The sequence below is a fragment of the Saccopteryx bilineata genome, chromosome 4, assembly GCF_036850765.1.
Source record: "Saccopteryx bilineata isolate mSacBil1 chromosome 4, mSacBil1_pri_phased_curated, whole genome shotgun sequence".
NCBI classification, from domain to species: Eukaryota; Metazoa; Chordata; class Mammalia; order Chiroptera; family Emballonuridae; genus Saccopteryx; species Saccopteryx bilineata.
In genome coordinates this window covers 203288776-203307802 of record NC_089493.1, presented here as the reverse complement: position 1 = coordinate 203307802, position 19027 = coordinate 203288776, and the positions used below count along the sequence as shown (strand labels likewise).

The 19027-nt window shown below is 41.5% G+C and overlaps 1 protein-coding gene across 3 annotated transcripts in view; it reads right to left on the bottom strand.

Moving 5' to 3' along the window:
- Positions 1-19027, bottom strand: part of SCAMP1 (secretory carrier membrane protein 1) — a 132167-nt gene that overhangs the window by 101494 nt on the left and 11646 nt on the right. Inside the window, exons 2-3 of one of the 3 annotated variants that reach the window (XM_066273627.1) lie at positions 1874-1951; positions 843-974 (exon numbers count right to left, since the gene is read on the bottom strand). The exons of 1 other annotated variant lie outside the window; for it this stretch is intronic. In XM_066273627.1, coding sequence (XP_066129724.1) covers positions 843-974; positions 1874-1951 — 210 coding nt within the window. The remainder of the gene's footprint in view (positions 1-842; positions 975-1873; positions 1952-19027) is intronic. One more of the 3 variants, XM_066273628.1, reaches the window with a different exon arrangement.

Genomic DNA, 19027 nt, shown 5'->3' with positions numbered 1-19027 from the left:
TACAAGTTCCAATTTTAACAAAAAATGTAGGGATGAAACTTCTATTTTTTCAGTATAAGAGCCGGCATTTCCAATTTTTGCACGCAAGAACTTAATTCAGACCTCAAAAGCACACACATTTTGGACAACATACTAGAAAGACACCTGCCTGATCTCAGTCAGGGCATTTTCTGACAGAGGGACTGACAATGGATGGAACTAAGGAAAACTTCCCCAAGAAAAATACTCGGCAACTGCTGGCAAATTTTGTAATCAGATCCACCAGGGGTTCCCTGTCTAAATTCCAGGCAAAGAATAGGAAAGAAACAAAATGAGAGTTCAGAGGATTGTAGCTAAAACATTAAAGAAAATCAGACAATAACAGGAAAAGCTGTAACTTTCCTAATACCTGAGTCTCCTATCCCTTCTCAAATTCCATAGCTGCAGCAACTGGCAGTTTAGGTTGACTATGCTGAGACCTCTCCTCCACCCCAAATCCAGCTGAACAGCAAACTAAGCAGCCGGAGAGAACTAGGAGCAGCCGCACTGCCCCACGTTCCTCGGCCCCCAAGCCACAAAGCACAGCACCAACTGCCAGAGAGACTGCCACCTTCACTCCTCCTGCCCTAGTCTCCTCACAACCACTGCCTCTTCAGAACTTGACCTACTTGCTCCCCTGTAGCAGAAATATCTGTTCCCTCCTCCGGGAACCAGGGGCACACATCTTGAACATATTGCAAAAAGCATTCTAGCTACATACGTATTCTTACAAAAAGGTCCCTTACTTTTGACCCTAATTGTCCCATAATTTATTACTCCCAACACTACTTTCCCCAAAAACTATACTCAAAAACTTTACTCACTGAGTGCACTTGGAGAGTTCCATCACCTGCCTTTCGTTTAATTTTCCCTTCCTCAGGTTCTTGTTCAGGCGCCACTTGCTGCAAACCAGAACCAGCGTAGCTAGTAATTCCAGGTCCTGAGTGGGAATGGCACTGATGAAGAAATAAACTTAGAAAAAAGATGGGATTGGGCAGCCTCTTTGCAAGGCAAAAGATAGCTTGCAAAAAGCCAAAAGCAAATAAGGAAGTCTCTGATACAAAGTCACACATTGCCAAGGCAACCCAAGAATTCTCCCAAGTGCAGAAACCCTCCACCCTGCATAACAGAAATCAACCAACATGAGAACAAACAAAGGGTGAGAGGAAGGGCATATAAATTGCTTCCAGCAACTTAAGCAAGCAAGTGAAGTGGGGGGATGGGATGAGTGCAAATACTCAGCTTCACAGCCAATATGGAGGTGTGGGGGGAGAACTCAGACTTTGGCTAAGCCTCACACTGCACGGGCTTTACCAGCTTGCAGTCTCCCACACCCCTCCTCGCACTGAATACAAAATAAATAAATAATAAAAAGAAGAAAAGAATATGTTCCTAGGCCAGATAAAGTTTCAGACATTCTTCTAGTCTACCAAGCTATTCAGAATAACATCCTTCAAATGACAATCATACAATATTCATGGTACAGTCCATACACAGGTCTCTCTCATTGTAAGAAAACAATCATCCTACATTACCATGAATATGGCACATATACCAAAAGAACACTACCCTCTCCTATTTAAGTACTCGAGTAAGATTTACATCTAAACAGATTATTAGCGATTTAACCTGTAAACATAAAAGAAAACTTGAAGTATTTCACTAGGACCACAGAATTTTCAATTACTACTGATAATCCCTCCTGTTTAAAAAAAATAAAAATTCATTTGCCAAATTCTAAATAAAAAACTAACACCTTGTTTTACATAAATTTAACTAAAGCATAATTGATATATAATTGTTATTTAGTTTCACTTTTAACATTTAAAAGTAGTATAATTAAGAAGAGTCTTACTGTTCTAGAATCCGAGAATGGATTGTATTCATCAAGTCCTGGTGGAACATTTCTTGTCACCTGTGTAACTGATGGGTCCTGAAATAAAATTTGAAGGAGAAAAAAAAGATTACTTATCCTTTAAGACACAATTTTGATATTTACAAAGCATTTGTTTTACCTGTACTTCTGGTCACCCAGCAAAGCTAACAGCAAAATAAAGAAAATTATCAGATTTACTCAGTCCTATTCCAATAAAGTTGAAATTTAAATCCAGAGCCCTTACACCCTCAAAGAAAAATAAATGAAAACTGGGTTAGATACAAATCAGCTAACTATTATACAAAAACTAAAAGTAGACCACCTCTTAATAGCTACAGAACTGACTGCACAAGAGCTACTTAGCAAATCTTAGGAAAATCAACCATCTCTTTCCTTTGGGCTCCACAAAAATTCATGTTCCCTCTATTTATATCTTCAATCAGTTTTTCCTAATACAGATTTCAAGTGCCACATGACAAATCAATGTCATATACAAGTAACATCTAGACCTCTTACTGGTTTTAGACTACTCCAGTATTGCCACTGATCGAAGTTTATTTTCCCACATGATCCTAGACAGAGACCCCTTTCACAAGTACGTATAATATATTACCACAGTACCCTAGCTTTCCAAATCTTTTAATATTAGGTCTTTACATAAATAACTAAAGCACAAAATCCTGGATGTCTACTCAATTTCTCTTGATTGTGAAGGGGAAACGTGAACATAATGAACATTTCAACAAAATCAACTACACAATTAATGTGAACAGCATTTGCAAACTATAATGTAGCCTCATTGGCTTCCATATCCCTAGTTTCAAACTTGGGCAAGCATCAGAATCAAATAAAACACAGACTGATGCACCCTACCCCAGGGTTTCTGATTCAACAGGTCTGGGGTATTTCTAACAAGTTCCAAGGTGAAACACTGCTGCTAGTCTGGGGACCACTGCTCTCTCATCCATATGGTACCTTCTCCTCTTACCTATCTTCCTCAACACAGTTATCAAAGTTACTTTTCAAAACTGAGTATCTAAATCTTGTTGTTCCCCTCCTCCAACCCCTCGCCTCAGTCCCTCATCCATTTCAAATTTTTTAGAGGATTTCCACTAACTAAGATAAAATACAAATTCCTCAAAATGAGATACAAAGTTCTGACCATTTAGCCTAGCACCTGTCTACCTTTCCAGCCTCATCAACTTTCTCAAACCACACCCACCTTGCCAGATCCTCTACCTTAACCAAATGAAACCAGCTACTGAATAAGGAACCTCAAATTTGGCAAATAGCAAGCAGTAAGGATAAATTGAAAGCACATCAGAAACAAAAATAAAAGCTGTAGGCTTGCTCTGCAAGAACGTGGGAAGGAGGGAATGAAACCTCTCTACTTCCCAAAGTCCCCCCCCCCAAAGTTTACTAAAAATTAAGAGCAAGAAGATTATCAAGAGGGGATGTGTACCTCGGGGGAAATTAAGAAAACAAATATTAATGTTTTAATCAGATTTTTAGACATATGTGTTGAATACTTACAAACTAGATACTTTATTTTAGCATCCTATTATACTAAACCACCAAAATGTCAATGGAAATTTGAGAAATTGAGTAGCTAATAGAACTAGGTATCCCAATATAAATGCACTGAAATCTACAGACATGAAAAAAAGATTGATCCTGTAGAACAGGAAAATATTTGGTCATGTCTGTTCAACTGACCATAAGTTCAATCACCTTTGACCACTAAGGACTGAGTCACTGAACTGATATCCAAGAATTGGGGGAACAATGTCCTCCCACATAAATTTCTTTTATTTTCAATAAACTGTCAAGAGATTTGTACACAAAAAAAAATTTATCATACATAGCTGTTCTCCACCAAGATTAATGGGTTTTCTGTCTTTCTCCTTTATTTTTGCATTTTCTTTGTATTTTTATTGAGTTTATTGGGGTGACATTGGTTAATAAAATTATAGGTGTCAGGTACACAGTTCTAACACATCTGTACACTGTACTGTGTGTTCACCATTACCGGTCAGGTCTCCTTCCATCACCCTTTATCCTCCCTCTACCCTCTTCTACCTCCCCCAACACCCTGGCACTTTGCTAATCACCATACTATTCTGTGTCTCTGAGTTTAGTTTTTTTGCTTAATAATCCCTTTCCTTTTTCACCCAGCCCCTCAACTCTCCCTCCCTCTGACAGCTGTCACTTTGGTCTCTGTATCTATGAGTCTGCTTCTATTCTTTTTTCTTCTCTTTTTCCTTGAAAGAGGCAGGGAGAGACAGGAATATCAAGCTACTCCTGCATGTGCCCTGACCTGGGAATCAAACTGGCAACCTCCACACTCAAGGATGATGGCCCAACCAACCAAGCTATCTGACCAGGGCTTAATTTTTATTGATTTTTAGGAAGACAGAGAGAGAAAGAGGGAGGGGAGGGGGACGGGAACCATTTGTTGTTCCACTCAGTCGCATTTCTTTCTTGCTTCCTGTGTGTGCCCTGACCGAAGATGGGTACAGTCCTTGTTGAACCCATCACCTTGTTGTTTCAGGACAACACTCTTAACCAACTGAGCTAAGTGGCCAGGGCTGAGTCTGTTTCTATGCTATTAGTTTATTTTGTTCATTAGATTCTACATGTAAATGAAATCATCCAGTACTTATCTTTCTCTGACTGGCTTAATTCACTTAACATAATAATCTCCAGGTCCATACAATGAGTGCTGTCGCAAAATAAGATTTCCTTCTTTTTCACGGTCAAGTAGTATTCCATCATGTAAATGTACCACTGCTTTTTTTATCCACTCATTTCCTGATGAGCACTTGGGTCACTTCCAAATTTTTACTATTGTAAATAATGCTGTAGTGAACATAGGAATGCCTGCATTCTTCTGAATTAGTGTTTCAGGTTTCTTCAGATATATTCCCAGCAGTGGAATCACTAGGTCATATGGCAGTTCCACTTTTAATTTTTTGAGGTAACTCCATACTGCTTTTCACAGTGGCTGCACCAGTCTGCATTACCACTAACAGTACACAAGGATTCACTTTTCTCCACATTCTCAACAACACTTGTTTGTTGATTTATTTATGATAGCCATTTTGACAGGTGTGAGGAGATAGCTTATTGTAGTTTGTTTTTGTGTCAGAGACAGAGAGAGGAACAGATAGGGACAGACAGACAGAGAGAGGAGAAGCATCAATTCTTCATTGCAGCACCTTAGTTGTTCATTGATTGTTTTCTCGTGCCTTGACGGGGGGGGGGGGGGTATAGCAGAGCAAGTGACTCCTTGCTCAAGCCAGCACCCCTGGGCTCAAGCCACCAACAGGGTCATGTCTATGATCCCATGCTAAAGCCAGTAACCCCATGAACCCACGCTCAAGCCAGTGACCTCAGGGTTTCGAACCTGGGTCCTCTGTGTTCCAGTCCGATGCTCTATCCACTGTGCCATCACCTGGTTAGGCTCACTGTGGGTTTAAATCTGCATTTCTTTGATGATAACCTTGAACTTCTTTTCATATGTCGATGGACCCTCTGTATATCCTCTTTAAAGAGGTGTCTTTTCAGGTCCTTTGTTCATTTTTTAATTGGATTAGTTTTTCAATGTTGAATTTCACAAGTTCTTCATAAATTTTGAATATTAACCCCTTATCAGATGTATCATTGGCAAATATGTCCTCCCATTCAGTAGACTGTCTTTCCATTTTGTTGATGGTTTCCTTTACTGTACAAGAACATTTTAGTTTTAATGTAGTCCCAGCTATTTTTTTCCTGTTTCCCTTGCCTGAGGAGCTATATCAAAAAAAATATTGCTATGTGAAATATTCAAGATTTTACTGCCTATGTTTTCTTCAAGGACTTAACCATATTTCTCCATGTATAAGACACACCCTTTTTCAAAAAATCTGGGGTCTAAAAACTGGTTGCATCTTACAGTGGTTGTAGATTTTTTACTTGCATTTCCTGCCTTTTCGTGTGGGTACAGAGTTGTATGAAGTTTATAATGAATAAAATGAGTTCAGTAATTTTATGTAATACCTTTTTTTCCCCCAAATTTCAGGCCCCAAAATTAAGATGCGCCTTATACATGAGAGGGTCTTATACATGGGGAAATACAGTATATGGTTTCAAGCCTAACATTTAAGTCTTTAATCCATTTTAAGTTTATTCCTGTGTATACTGTAAGAAGGTGTTTTGGCTTCATTTATCTACACATATCTTCTGTCCAATTTTCCCAACACCATTTATTAAATACACTATCTTTTACCTATTGTATGACTTTGCCTCCTTTGTCAAATATTGACCATAAAGGTGTGGGTTTATTTCTGGACTCTATTCTATTCCATTGATCTATGTCTGTTTTTTGGTTTTGTTGTTGTTTTTTTTGTGGCAGAGACAGAGAGAGTCAGAGAGAAAGGCAGATAGGGACAGACAGGCAGGAAGGGAGAGAGACGAGAAACATCAGTTCTTCATTGTGGCTCCTTAATTGTTCATTGATTTCTCTATATGTCTGTTTTGATGCCAGTACCACACTGTTTGATTATTATGGTCTCATAGTATAGCTTGATATCAGGTAGCATGATTCCTTCAACTTTGTTCTTCTTTCTCAAGATTGCTGAGGCTATTCAGGGTCTTTTGTGGTTCCATATAAATTTTTGGAATACTTGTTCTAGTTCTGTGAAATATGCCATTGGTATCTCAATAGGAATTGTGTTGAATCTACAGATTGCTTTGAGTAGTATGGACATTTTAATGACATTAATTCTTCCTATCCATGAACATGGTATATGCTTCCCCTTTTTGTATCTCCAATTTCTTTTTTCAGTGTCTTACAATTTTCAAAGTAAGGGTATTTTACATCCTTGGTTAAATTCATTGCTGTGTATTTTTTTTAATGCAGTTGTAAATGGGATTGTTTTCTTAATTTCTCTGATAGTTCATAACTGGTGTATATAAATGCAACTGATTTGGGGATATTTATTTTGTATTCTGCTACTTTGCTATCATTTAGCAGTTCTAATAGTTTTTTGTTAGAATGTTTAGGGTTCTCTTCATACAGTGTCATGTCATCTGCTCCTTTAATATGTTAAATGCTAAAATACCAGAACTACACTAAAAGTGCCAAGTAAAGGCATGCAAACAAATTTCTTAATAATTTGGTCATAAGATAGGCATTTAACTTTTAAATTTATTTTTTTCCACCTGAAAGTAATTGTATAGTTCATAGAAGATTTTCTTATGAAATGAGTTCTGGCTAAACAAACAATTTACTCTTCATAATTTGGTGGTTAAGCTTACCAAGCCAGTACTTAAAATCATAGCACCACCAAATCTAAGTATTCTCTACAACAATATATCTATGGGGAGAAAAATGTTCAGAATTCCAGTTTTGTGAGAACAGGAATTCATCTCTGCTAGTTTCCTACGACTTTAAAAAGTAATCATAACTTTAGAAACTCAAATATAATAAAAAGAACACAGTATGTCCTCTTTAAAAATTACCCACATTGAACAACTAAGTACACAACTTTCCAACATTTAAACAAAACTTACATCACAAGGTGATTTGTCATAAAAATAAAATGAGCTCTCATTATCCTCCTTACTTCAAGTTGTGTGTGATATACAATAGCTTCTAAAGGTCCTAAGCTTTATAAGACAATCAGTAATTGTATGTTTTGTTTTTGTTACTATTTCTGTTGATACCCAAAAGTTTTAAAGTTAATAAAAATTTGAGGCCCTGGCCGGTTGGCTCAGTGGTAGAGCGTCGGCCTGGTGTGCAGAAGTCCTGGGTTCGATTCCCGGCCAGGGCACACAGGAGAAGCGCCCATCTGCTTCTCCACCCCTCCCCCTCTCCTTCCTCTCTGTCTCTCTCTTCCCCTCCCGCAGCAAGGCTCCACTGGAGCAAAGATGGCCCGGGCGCTGGGGATGGCTCCTTGGCCTCTGCCCCAGGCGCTGGAGTGGCTCTGGTCACAACAGAGCGACGCCCCAGAGGGGCAGAGCATCGCCCCCTGGTGGGCAGAGCGTCGCCCCCTGGTGGGCGTGCCGGGTGGATCCCGGTCGGGTGCATGTGGGAGTCTGTCTGTCTCTCCCTGTTTCCAGCTTCAGAAAAAAAAAAAAAAATTGAGTCTGCCTTATAAAATACAGGCAATTTAGGGGTGAAATAAAGGAGAATAAATAATCACATGTTGCAACCAAAGATAATACTGAACCATTATTTATTTCCTTTACTTCGTTATTTTAAGAGCTTCCCATCTTTGTCTTAATTCAAGGGGGGAAAAAATTCCTGGAGCTATAAGAAATGTAAAAAAAAAAACCCAAAAACAAAAAACAAATCTAAGTATGGAAGGAAGAAAAATTTACTTAAGGTCACCTAGCTAGGAGGCAAGAAGCAAACTTAGGCAGCCTGGTTCCAGAGCCACTGTTTTCCCTACTGCTCTCTACTAAGGGAAGACAGACAAATCTCTGCAAACTTCATTTACTCCTTCTTCTAATCCCCTTACTACCAGGATAAGAACACAGAAATGTTTGACTGCAATATATATAGTTCACAGAATATTTTCCTGCAAACTTAACTCGACATGGTGGCTAAATTCCTGAGATTCAAATATAAACATTTCCATAAAACGTTGTTTTAAACCAAATAGAAAAAGCATGTAATATACTTCTTGTAAGTATTGTGAGTGTTAATTTGCATTATTACAATATTCCAAATACTTGCAAGCAGGTCATTAAAATTTATGACTGAGACCAAAAATTAGGAATAGGCCATAAATAAAACCACAAGACTGAATAAATCAACCTGAAAGAAGCATCAATAGCTCTAGGAAAATTACTTAATAGTAGTAAAATTACACTACTATACCAGCTACTGGCCATAACTGGCCAATATTCCTGATGCTCTTTTCCCACCACCTCCCACTTTCATTTCCCACCACTTTCCACATATATTCCAAATCGACATATGAGAATTCTAACCACCATTAGAAAATTCCCGCAAGTAAAATGGCTGCCAAAAGCATGTATCCAACCCAGCCACTGCTTATTTCTTTAGAGAAAGTGGAAACTGCCAATACTTGCTGTGTATATGTTTCTACAATATGCATTGTTTTGACTGTTTGATAAGCAAAAACTTTTAAAAGCTACATATACTTACTTGCATTCAAATGTCAAATATATTTTTTCTTGTTTAACTATTAATCAAGTTAAAATTATCAGCGTATACTATTCAAAATCCCTTCTTTTGTTTTTGTTTTATTTTTAATTTTTTATTGAGAGGCAGGGAGGCAGACAGACAGAATCACACATGCACTATGACTGGGATCCGCCGGGCAAGCCCACTAGGGCGTGATGCTCTGCCCATCTGGGATCCTTGCTCCGTTGCTCCAGAGCCGCTTCAGTGCCTGAGGCAAGGCCATGGAGCCATCCTTGCTCAAACCATCTGAGCCATGACTGTGGGAAGGGAAGAGAGAAAAAGAAAGAAAGAGAAGACAGAAGGGTAGAGAAGCAGATGGCCCCTTCTCCCTTGCGTGCCCTGACCAGAAATCGAACCCGAGACTTCCACATGCCAGGCCAACACTCGACGATTGACCCAACCGGCCAGGGCTCCTTCCAATTTGATCCTTCCAATACTCAATGTTTGATCTCGCAATATTCAAAATGCACACCACCTTAAATATGCACTTATTTCCTTGCTTTATTAGGTTTAACAGGTTCCATTATTATAGTTTATATGCTAAAATTATTCAGTTATTCATCTGTAGTTTGTGAAATAAAAAAAAAGTGTTTCTTTTAAGGAAAAAAAAAGTTGGTAATATTAACATTGTGTTCAAAATTACATTCTAAAAATAAGTGTAAAGCCCATTATTACACCGTTTTTAAAAATATCTTCAAGCAAGCAGGGATTTAGAAGCAGTTGCAACACTAGCTCTGGCAATCCTGATAGCTGAGTAAGTGAATAGATATACTTTAGGGACAATTATCAGTACTTGGGAGCCATTCTGCATGTAATATAAAGGACTTTTTAAATAAAATATTCCATTTGTTTTTCAAAAAATATATTAAGAAAGAGTACAGAGATTTTTGCAAAGGTGCCAAGATCATTCAATGGGGAAAGAGCTGTCTGTTCAGCAAATGGTGTTGGAAAAACTGGATTGGTGTTGAAACAGCACACAAAAGAACGAAGTTTGACCTTATCTCACACCATAAACAAAAATTAACTAAAAGTGAATCATAAGCCTAAGTGTAAGAACTAAAACTACAACTCTCAGAAGATAACATAGGATTAAATTATTACCTCAGATTTAGCAAAGGATTCTTAGATACAATATCAAAATACAAACTGCAAAATAAAAATAATTTGGACTTAATCAAAATTAAAACCTTTTTGCTTCAAAGGACATTAACAAGAAAGTAAAAAGACAATCAACAAATGAAATATCTGTAAATCATATACCTGGATAAAAGACCTTTACCTGGAATATATAAAAATCTATTACAACTTAATAACAAAAAGACAAATAACCAATTTTTAAATAGGCAAAGGATCTGAATAGACATTTCTCCAAAAAAGATATACAAATAGCCAATAGCACAGGGGTCGGGAAGCTTTTTGCACCACATATTTTACAAGGTAATTCCGTGAGAGCTATACAACGACCCGCGTACGTTACGCATTATCTAATAAAAATCTGGTGTTGTCCCAGAGGACAGCTGTGATTGGCTCCAGCCACGCGCAACCATGAACATGAGCGGTAGAAAATGAATGGATTTTAATACATGAGAATGTTTTATATTTTTAACATTTTTTTTTATTAAAGATTTGTCTGCGAGCCAGATGCAGCCATCAAAAGAGCCACACCTGGCTCACAAGCCATAGGTTCCCGACCCCTGCAATAGTACATAAAAATATGCTCAACATATAGCCATCAAGGAAGTGAAAAGCAAAACCACAAGACACTTCACACCCACTAGGATGGCTAGAATCAAAAACAGATAATAACAACTGTAAACAAGGACGTAGTAAAAGTGGAATCTTCTTACACCTCTGGCAATAATGTAAAATGGTGTAGCCACTTGAGAAAACAGTCCAGCAGTTCCTCAAATGATTCAATAGTTACCATATACCTAGCAATTCCACTCCTAGGTATATACTCAAGAGATTTTAAAACAAGTGTTCAAATAAAAACTTGTACACAAATGTATATAGCAGCATCATTCCTGACAGTCAAAAGGTAGAAACAACTCAAATATCCATCAGGTGATGAACTAGCATTAACAATTCTTAAAAGCATCCAAAGCCAAATACCAGCGAAAAGGAGATCATTGGAATGCTCTCTGTGTCCAGGTCTACAAAGACCTCTTACGGCACACAGGGAAGGGAAACAGGTGCTCCACACTGGTCTACCATGTGAAATCAGAAGGTATAGGACAGTACAGGCTGCCTTAGTAGAAATAATGGGTCCTCAAGCATAAAAAGATTGAAAACCACTGCTTGAAAATACCCTTCCTTCCTCCACCATTTGAAGTGACCTGAGTGTTTCATTCAACCAGAACTGCTAAAAGGTAAATGCAAAGTAAATTTTCTTGAGAAAACCATGATAGAATTAAATCTGTATTTAGACTGAATACAGATCAAAATGTAGAATATAGGTCTACATGATAGAATTAAACCTGTATTTAGTTTTTGGTGGTAGAGATGCTTTTTTTTCTTTTCCAAGTGAGAGGAGGGGGGATAGAGAGACAGACTTCCACATGTGCCCTGATCAGGATTCACCCAGCAACCCCATCTGGGGCTGAAGCTCTGCCCAGCTGGAGCCATGCTCCCCACTGAGTTATTTTTACTGCTTGAGGCTGAGGCTTCACAGAGCAATCATCAGGATCCAGGCAATACAAGACCCCGAGGGCGCCAGTTTGAGTGCAGGCTCAAACTAGTTTGATCAAAGCTCACCAGCTTGGACCCAAGGTCGCTGGCTTGAGCAAGGGGTTACTCAGTCTGCTGAAGGCCCACGGTCAAGTCATATATGAAAAAGCAATCAATGAATAACTAAGGCAGGGGTCAGGAACCTATGGCTTACGAGCCAGATGTGGCTCTTTTGATGGCTGCATCTGGCTCGCAGATAAATCTTTAATAAAAAATAATAATAATGTTAAAAATATAAAACATTCTCATGTATTACAATCCGTTCATTTTCTACTGCTCATGTTCATGGGTGCGGGTGGCTAGAGCCAATCATAGCTGTCCTCCGGGACAACACCAAATTTTTATTGGATAATGCGTAACGTACATGGGTCGTTGTACGGCTCTCATGGAATTACATTTTAAAATATGTGGTGTTCATGGCTCTCTCAGCCAAAAGGTTCCCAACCCCTGAACTAAGGTGTTGCCACGAAAAACTGATGATGTATGCTTCTCATATCTCTTCTCCATTCCTGTCTGTCTGTCCCTATCTATCCCTCTCTCTGACTCTCTGTCTCTGTTTAAAAAAAAAAAAAGATAATTAGGCTTTCCTTGTGTCTTTCCATGGTTGTTCCCATTATACCTGTAAGGTATCTTCCCCCGCCGAGGAAGAAGGAAGGGGAGTAGCCACAAAGTATGGAATAATAAAAAGGCTTCATTGAGTACAGAGCGCATCCTGCCCGATGAGGTTCTCTGGTCCTGGGAACAGAGGCCAGAGAAGTCACATGGGGTGATCCACATGGGGGAATATTTAAAGGGTCCCTAGGGTGGTCGAGCTAATATGACGTGGTGAAATCTCACTGGCTGGCAGACAGTCATCGCTTTTTTCCAAAGGACTCCTGGGAAGTTTCTTTTGGCATGCATGGTTGTGGGCGGTTCTAGCCAAAGTTCCCGAGTCTGGGTTCCTCACGTGACCTTCCCCCATTGCTGACCACCCTATATTCCAATCTTTTGTGTTAATTAGGGGTGCCGCTTATTCGTCTGGCTACTTCCTGCTGATTAGGGGCATCGTGGGGAGGGGGAGATCAAAAGGTGGTGGCTTTGAGAGGAGTCGTGAGGGACATTTGTTTGACCGTGACTTGAGAAACTTCGCGGATGCGGTCCTGTAATGATTTAAAAAAGAGGAGTAGCCCTGGCCGGTTGGCTCAGCGGTAGAGCGTCGGCCTAGCGTGCAGAGGACCCGGGTTCGATTCCCGGCCAGGGCACACAGGAGAAGCGCCCATTTGCTTCTCCACCCCTCCGCCGCACCTTCCTCTCTGTCTCTCTCTTCCCCTCCTGCAGCCAAGGCTCCATTGGAGCAAAGATGGCCCGGGCGCTGGGGATGGCTCTGTGGCCTCTGCCTCAGGCGCTAGAGTGGCTCTGGTCGCAACATGGCGACGCCCAGGATGGGCAGAGCATCGCCCCCTGGTGGGCAGAACGTCGCCCCTGGTGGGCGTGCCGGGTGGATCCCGGTTAGGCGCATGCGGGAGTCTGTCTGACTGTCTCTCCCTGTTTCCAGCTTCAGAAAAATGAAAGAAAAAAAAAAAAAAAGAGGAGTAATAGGGGGGTCTGCAGGGTCCAGCCTTTTGGTGAGCTGGAGAAGAGTAGGGCCCAGAAAACTTGAGGCAAAACTGTATGCCAGGAGTGGTGTACAAAGGGGAAAAACTGCATGTCAGAGGTGGTGTATGAAGGGGAATGGAAGGGGTCCCATCCACTCCCGTAACCGAGACCCGTCAGGGAACTAGAGGTCCAGAGTGTGATGGCAAAACAGAGAAGGCAGCTCCCGTGTCCACAAGAAATGAGATGGACTTACCTGTTCCTGCAGCATTCCCCTGGGTTTGGGAGGATGATGGGGGGTCTCCGAGTCCAGGCCATGTCAGCCATTCATGAGGTCTAGGAGTTCGAGTGGTGGGCCCGCCTGGCTGGACCGGACTCCCATCTGAGTGGTTTGTCCTCCACGTAGAGGCACTGAGGATGAGCCTGTTGCCCAAAGGGGGCAATCGCTCCACCAGTGACCAGGCTGCTTGCAGTCAGGACAGGGCTCAGTGGGCAGTCACGGGCAGGGACACTGCTGGGACCAATGACCCTGCTTGCCACACTTAAAGCAAGTTGCTGGTGGGATTCCTCTTTGCGGCTTGGACTTGGGTCGGGCACTTCCTGTGCCTTGCCCCTGTCGCTCTGCCGGCCTCAGGGCTGCCACAAGAGCCTGGGTTTGGAGTGTTACCTTCTGCTGCATGTGGGCCTGGAGAACAGCCTCGGCCGTTTCCTACTAACCGTGATCAATAAAAACTTTAAATGCCATGTTCACAGGTCCTGCATAGGGGCTTGGGGGTTGAGAATAAGAGGAGGTGGGCTCCCCAGGAGGAGGCAGCCAGATCCAGCAAGAAACGCTGAAGCCAGAGGTAGGACAGGGCCAGGCCTTCCTGTAAGAAGATTGGAGTTGGGCCTTGGGCATCCTGCAAACTGGTGTAAGGACAAATGGCAGGCTGAGAATGGCCTGATGGAGGAGGGGCTTAAGAACACAGTGGAGAAGGGAGGGGCCCCTGGCCAGCAGGGGAAGAGAAAGAGAGAATGGTATTTGCAGGTGAATGAGAAACAGGATCCAGCGAAGGGAGGAGAGGGGGCTCTTGGAGGGAAGAGACCCAAGTGAAGAGGTCCGCAGAGGAACCAGAGAGGGGTCCCGAGAGAGGGGTGCCCCGGGGGTCAGGCAGGAGGGGGAGAGAGTTGGGATTTGGCGGAGAAGGAAAAATCTGGAGTGGAGGTTTTAGGTGAGGTTTCTCTGGCCAAAAAGGGCCTGTGTGGTAGAACAGGCGGCACAGAGATTAGGACAGGAGCGCGAATAACTAGAAGCCCTGAATGTAAGGGATCTCCAACCAGTTCCCAGTTCTTTTGGCGATAGTTAAATTGGTGAGGGTATTAAAACTGAAAGTCCCTTCAGGAGGCCACCTGGTTCGATTATCCAGTGGGTTCTGTGGCCTGGCCACAGCGGAGGAGAAGAACAGTTTCTTCTTCTTCAGGGAGGGAGAGATTTCGGACAAAGCAACTCCAGGAGTGTTTTTGGGTTAGGTTTAGATTCCTGTGCCCCACGGCCGCCCTCAGTCCTCGGAGTGGTCAGAGTTGAGAACTGCAGTCCTGCAACTCAAACTCTGGCCACTTAAGTGGATGTGCTCGGGACGTTTCCACGGGCACACAAACACTCGGAACAGAACAGAAACGAGGTCCCTGACACAGCTGTGCTTTCGGACAGGGAGTCTCAGTGGAAAGAACTGAGGCGAGGGGAGGCTGGAGGCAGGGGACTTACCGCACCGTGAGCCGAAGTGGGTGGAAGGTCGGAGGTCCTGGTTCTTTCTCGGAGGGGAAGGGGAGAGGAGCGGTCCTTGCGGACTTCTGACTCCTCCCAGGTTTCGGCACCAAATGTAAGGTATTTTACCCCGCCAAGGAAGAAGGAAGGGGCATAGCCACAATGTGTGGATAAGCTCTGTACTTTATTGAATACACAGCACTTCCCGCCCAATGATGTTTCCTGGTCTGGGGGACACCGGCCAGTGAAGTCACATGGGGTGACCCTGTGGGAGATATTTAAAGGGTCCCTAGGGTGGTCGAGCTAATATGACGTGGTGAAATCTCACTGGCTGGCAGACGGTCATTGCTCTTTTCCAAAGGACTCCTGGGAAGTTTCTTTTGGCGCGCATGGTTGTGGGCGGTTCTAGCCAAAGTTCCCGAGTCTGAGTTCCTCACGTGACTTCCCCCATTGCTGACCACCTTACAAAACCCACCTGACTTTTCTCTGTGCTTTCAACTCACTTCCTGAAGAAAGACAGCATAGTTAACTATCTTTGTTCTTACTGGGTCAAAATTTAGGACAAAGCCATCTGCTCCTGATCAGCTCACAGACTGGCTTCTATTGGACCAGGTAACTTTGGTAAGATCAGTCAGCTAAGGCCGGTGTGGCAAGGGTCACACAGTAAAGGATGTGACCAGCTTTGTGTAAGCAAAGGCTTAGGGCTGTTCCCTCAGCAGAAGTTGAGGATCTGAGCATAGCAAGCCCCTAGAACATGAAGCCTCCTCTCTAGCTGAGATGATCAGATATACTCCCAATATCCAATAGATTACAAGATAAAGAGAGTTTATGCATTCACAAAATGGTCCATACCAGTACAAAAATGTAACAATTACAGAGTTCAAAGTAAAAACAAAAAACTTGAGACACAAAAGATCTCTAAGCCTTAGTTAGCATCTCTGATAAGTCATCTGGATTCTGCTTCAATTTCTTTAAGGGCTGGAGAACTCCATAACAAAAAACCACTGTCAGGCTATTCTAATAGATGTTTTTAAATCTTTATGTTAGGACAAACTATATAGCCATGTAAACTCTGCCAATTAGCCTTATGTTTTTTTTTCTCTGAAGCCAAAAACAGGTTTATTCACTCAACCAACTAAAAACACTTCAACTATCAAAATATTTCATACTTTTGGCCCTGGCCGGTTGGCTCAGTGGTAGAGCGTCGGCCTGGTGTGCAGAGGTCCCGGGTTCGATTCCCGGCCAGGGCACACAGGAGAGGCGCCCATCTGCTTCTCCACCCCTCCCCCTCTCCTTCCTCTGTCTCTCTCTTCCCCTCCCGCAGCCAGGCTCCATTGGAGCAAAGATGGCCCGGGCGCTGGGGATGGCTCCTTGGCCTCTGCCCCAGGTGCTAGAGTGGCTCTGGTTGCAACAGAGCGACGCCCCGGATGGGCAGAGCATCGCCCCCTGGTGGGCAGTGTTGCCCCCTGGTGGGTGTGCCGGGTGGATCCCAGTCGGGCACATGTGGGAGTCTGTTTGACTGTCTCTCCCCGTTTCCAGCTTCAGAAAAATACCAAAAAAAAAAAAAAATTCATACTTTTCTTTTGCCATCTATAGTTAAAACCCAGAGTAATTTAAACTTAAATTATTCTTCCTAGGACTTCATTCCAGACCAAGACTATTCTGACCTCTTAGGATACACTCTACTTTGTTCAAACCACTCTTTAAATATGGACTGGAATTAAAGACAATACCCATGAGATAGACCAGAACAAATATTGTATTCATTTTTAGGAAATAATTTCATTTCATTACTCTAATATATATTTTTGAGGAACTCTATCACCCTGGTGAATATTAAAAAAATACTGAACATGTTTCCTGAATCTGCATTCAGCACTATTAAGTATTAATTGTACTCTAAAAAACTTTGTTTTGGTAATACCAGCAAAAGAAGAGTTTACCTCCAAAATTTTTCACAGTCAGTATTACCATAATTATGATTATTAGACTTATGGGACCAAAACAGAACTGTTCAAATACTAGTTTTGTCAATGTAACACTTGTAAGATGTATCCCACCCACACTAGCAGCCTTCCCTTGTTCCTGCCCAAGAGTTTCACAGCCATGGGAGATACTCAACCTAGGAGAAAAGGTTATCTAAATATCTTAAAAGTGTTGATCCAAAGCACTCTGACACTCTATCCTACATAAAAACAACTGTCTCAGAAAATTATGGATGTGTTTTAAGGCAGTGTTTTCAACTGCCAATCCACAGACTGGTCCGCCAGAAATTTTGTGCCAGTCCCTGATGTTGTATGAAGATTATAGACCCCATGATCTTAGTCGAATGCTCTTGTGTTCAGGGTGATCTCTGCCTTAGCTGTCCCCAAAGTAATTCTATTTTCACCCATTCCCAAGTGTTAAAAGATTGATATAACCACTGTTTTAAGGTATAGTTTGAACCCAGAAAAGATTAACAAGAAATTGTTAGAGAGTTGGGCCAGCCTGAACTAAAAGGAACAGAGACATTTCAAAATGAAAAGAGGCTTCTGGGCTCCCAACTTTCAATGAGTAGGAAGCTGACTAAAAGTGCTACTCAACTGCAAACAGCAGTCATTTATCACAGAAGAAAATGACTTCTCAGAGGTTAGACAAAAGCAAAAGAAGTAACAAATTAGAGAAAGATTTCCAAGTAGTAGAAATGGGACCTAATTAAAAAACACTCACTGCCCCCAAAGTAGGAAGCCATGACAACATGAAGCTGGCTGGATTTCAGTCTTGGTATGGACAAGCAGTTATGCCTCCATCCTCCCTTATTTGAATGGAAGTGTGCATTGAGATTATCCTGTACCTGTCTCACAATTTGATGCTGGGTGTATCTTTCCAGTTCCTAGGTCTGTATCAAGAGGGACACAGCAGCTCCCATCAGGAAGTAGAATCGAATCCTCCTCACTCCTTTTTCGAATCTGGACTTGCTTTGTGGCTTGTTTTGAGTTACAGAATATAGCAGAAGGGAAATGACTCAAGAAGCCTTGCAGCATCAGCTCTTCCTTGCTTGGAACACTGCTGTCACTATGTAAAACACCTAAGGCTAAGCTGTTCCTAGCAGGGAGGCCACAGGAAAGAGAACCAAATGCTGCCCCCACCGACAGTCCCAGGTAACTGCAAGACACTGGTGAGAACATCATCCATCCTCAAATGGTTCGATCAGCGATTTTCAATCTTTTTCACCTCATGGCACACATAAACTAATTATTAAAATTCTACAGCACATCAAATAATATATTTTTTGCCCATCTGACAAAAAATAGATATAATTTTGATGAATAAAAAAATAATAATAGTAGTAGTAGTAATTATTTACCCTCTTTGCTCCAAGTAAAAAAAATCAGGTGCCTATACAGTACTTGTATATAAGGGTTTCTGGTACCAAAAACTAACCAATCAAATGTGACCTTATTATGCAACTTGACCAATAAGGTCCAACTCTATTATATGACCTATAGAGTTATGGTTCAAGACAGGGCATTCACACCAGATGGCTACTGTTATATTGGATGTTGCTATTTTTTAGTTATATTAGCTGTTGTCATTTTTTTTTTTAATTTTTCAATATAAAAGAGGTCAATGCCCCTGACTAAACAGTCAGGTATTGTATTTTTTAAAAATTCTTATGGCACACCAGTTGAAAATAATGGGCTAAATAATTGAAACCAAATGAGTGACTCCAGGCAATAACATTCGAAAATAAACTGTCAAGCTAATTCTAGCTCAAGCAACAGACTAGTGAACAGATAACTGTTTTACGCCACTACATTTTGGGACTATTTGTTATACAGCAACAGATAACCGATACAGTGGTAAATGATGCATCTTACTTTGATGAAATATAATCAACAGTTCAACATGTTTT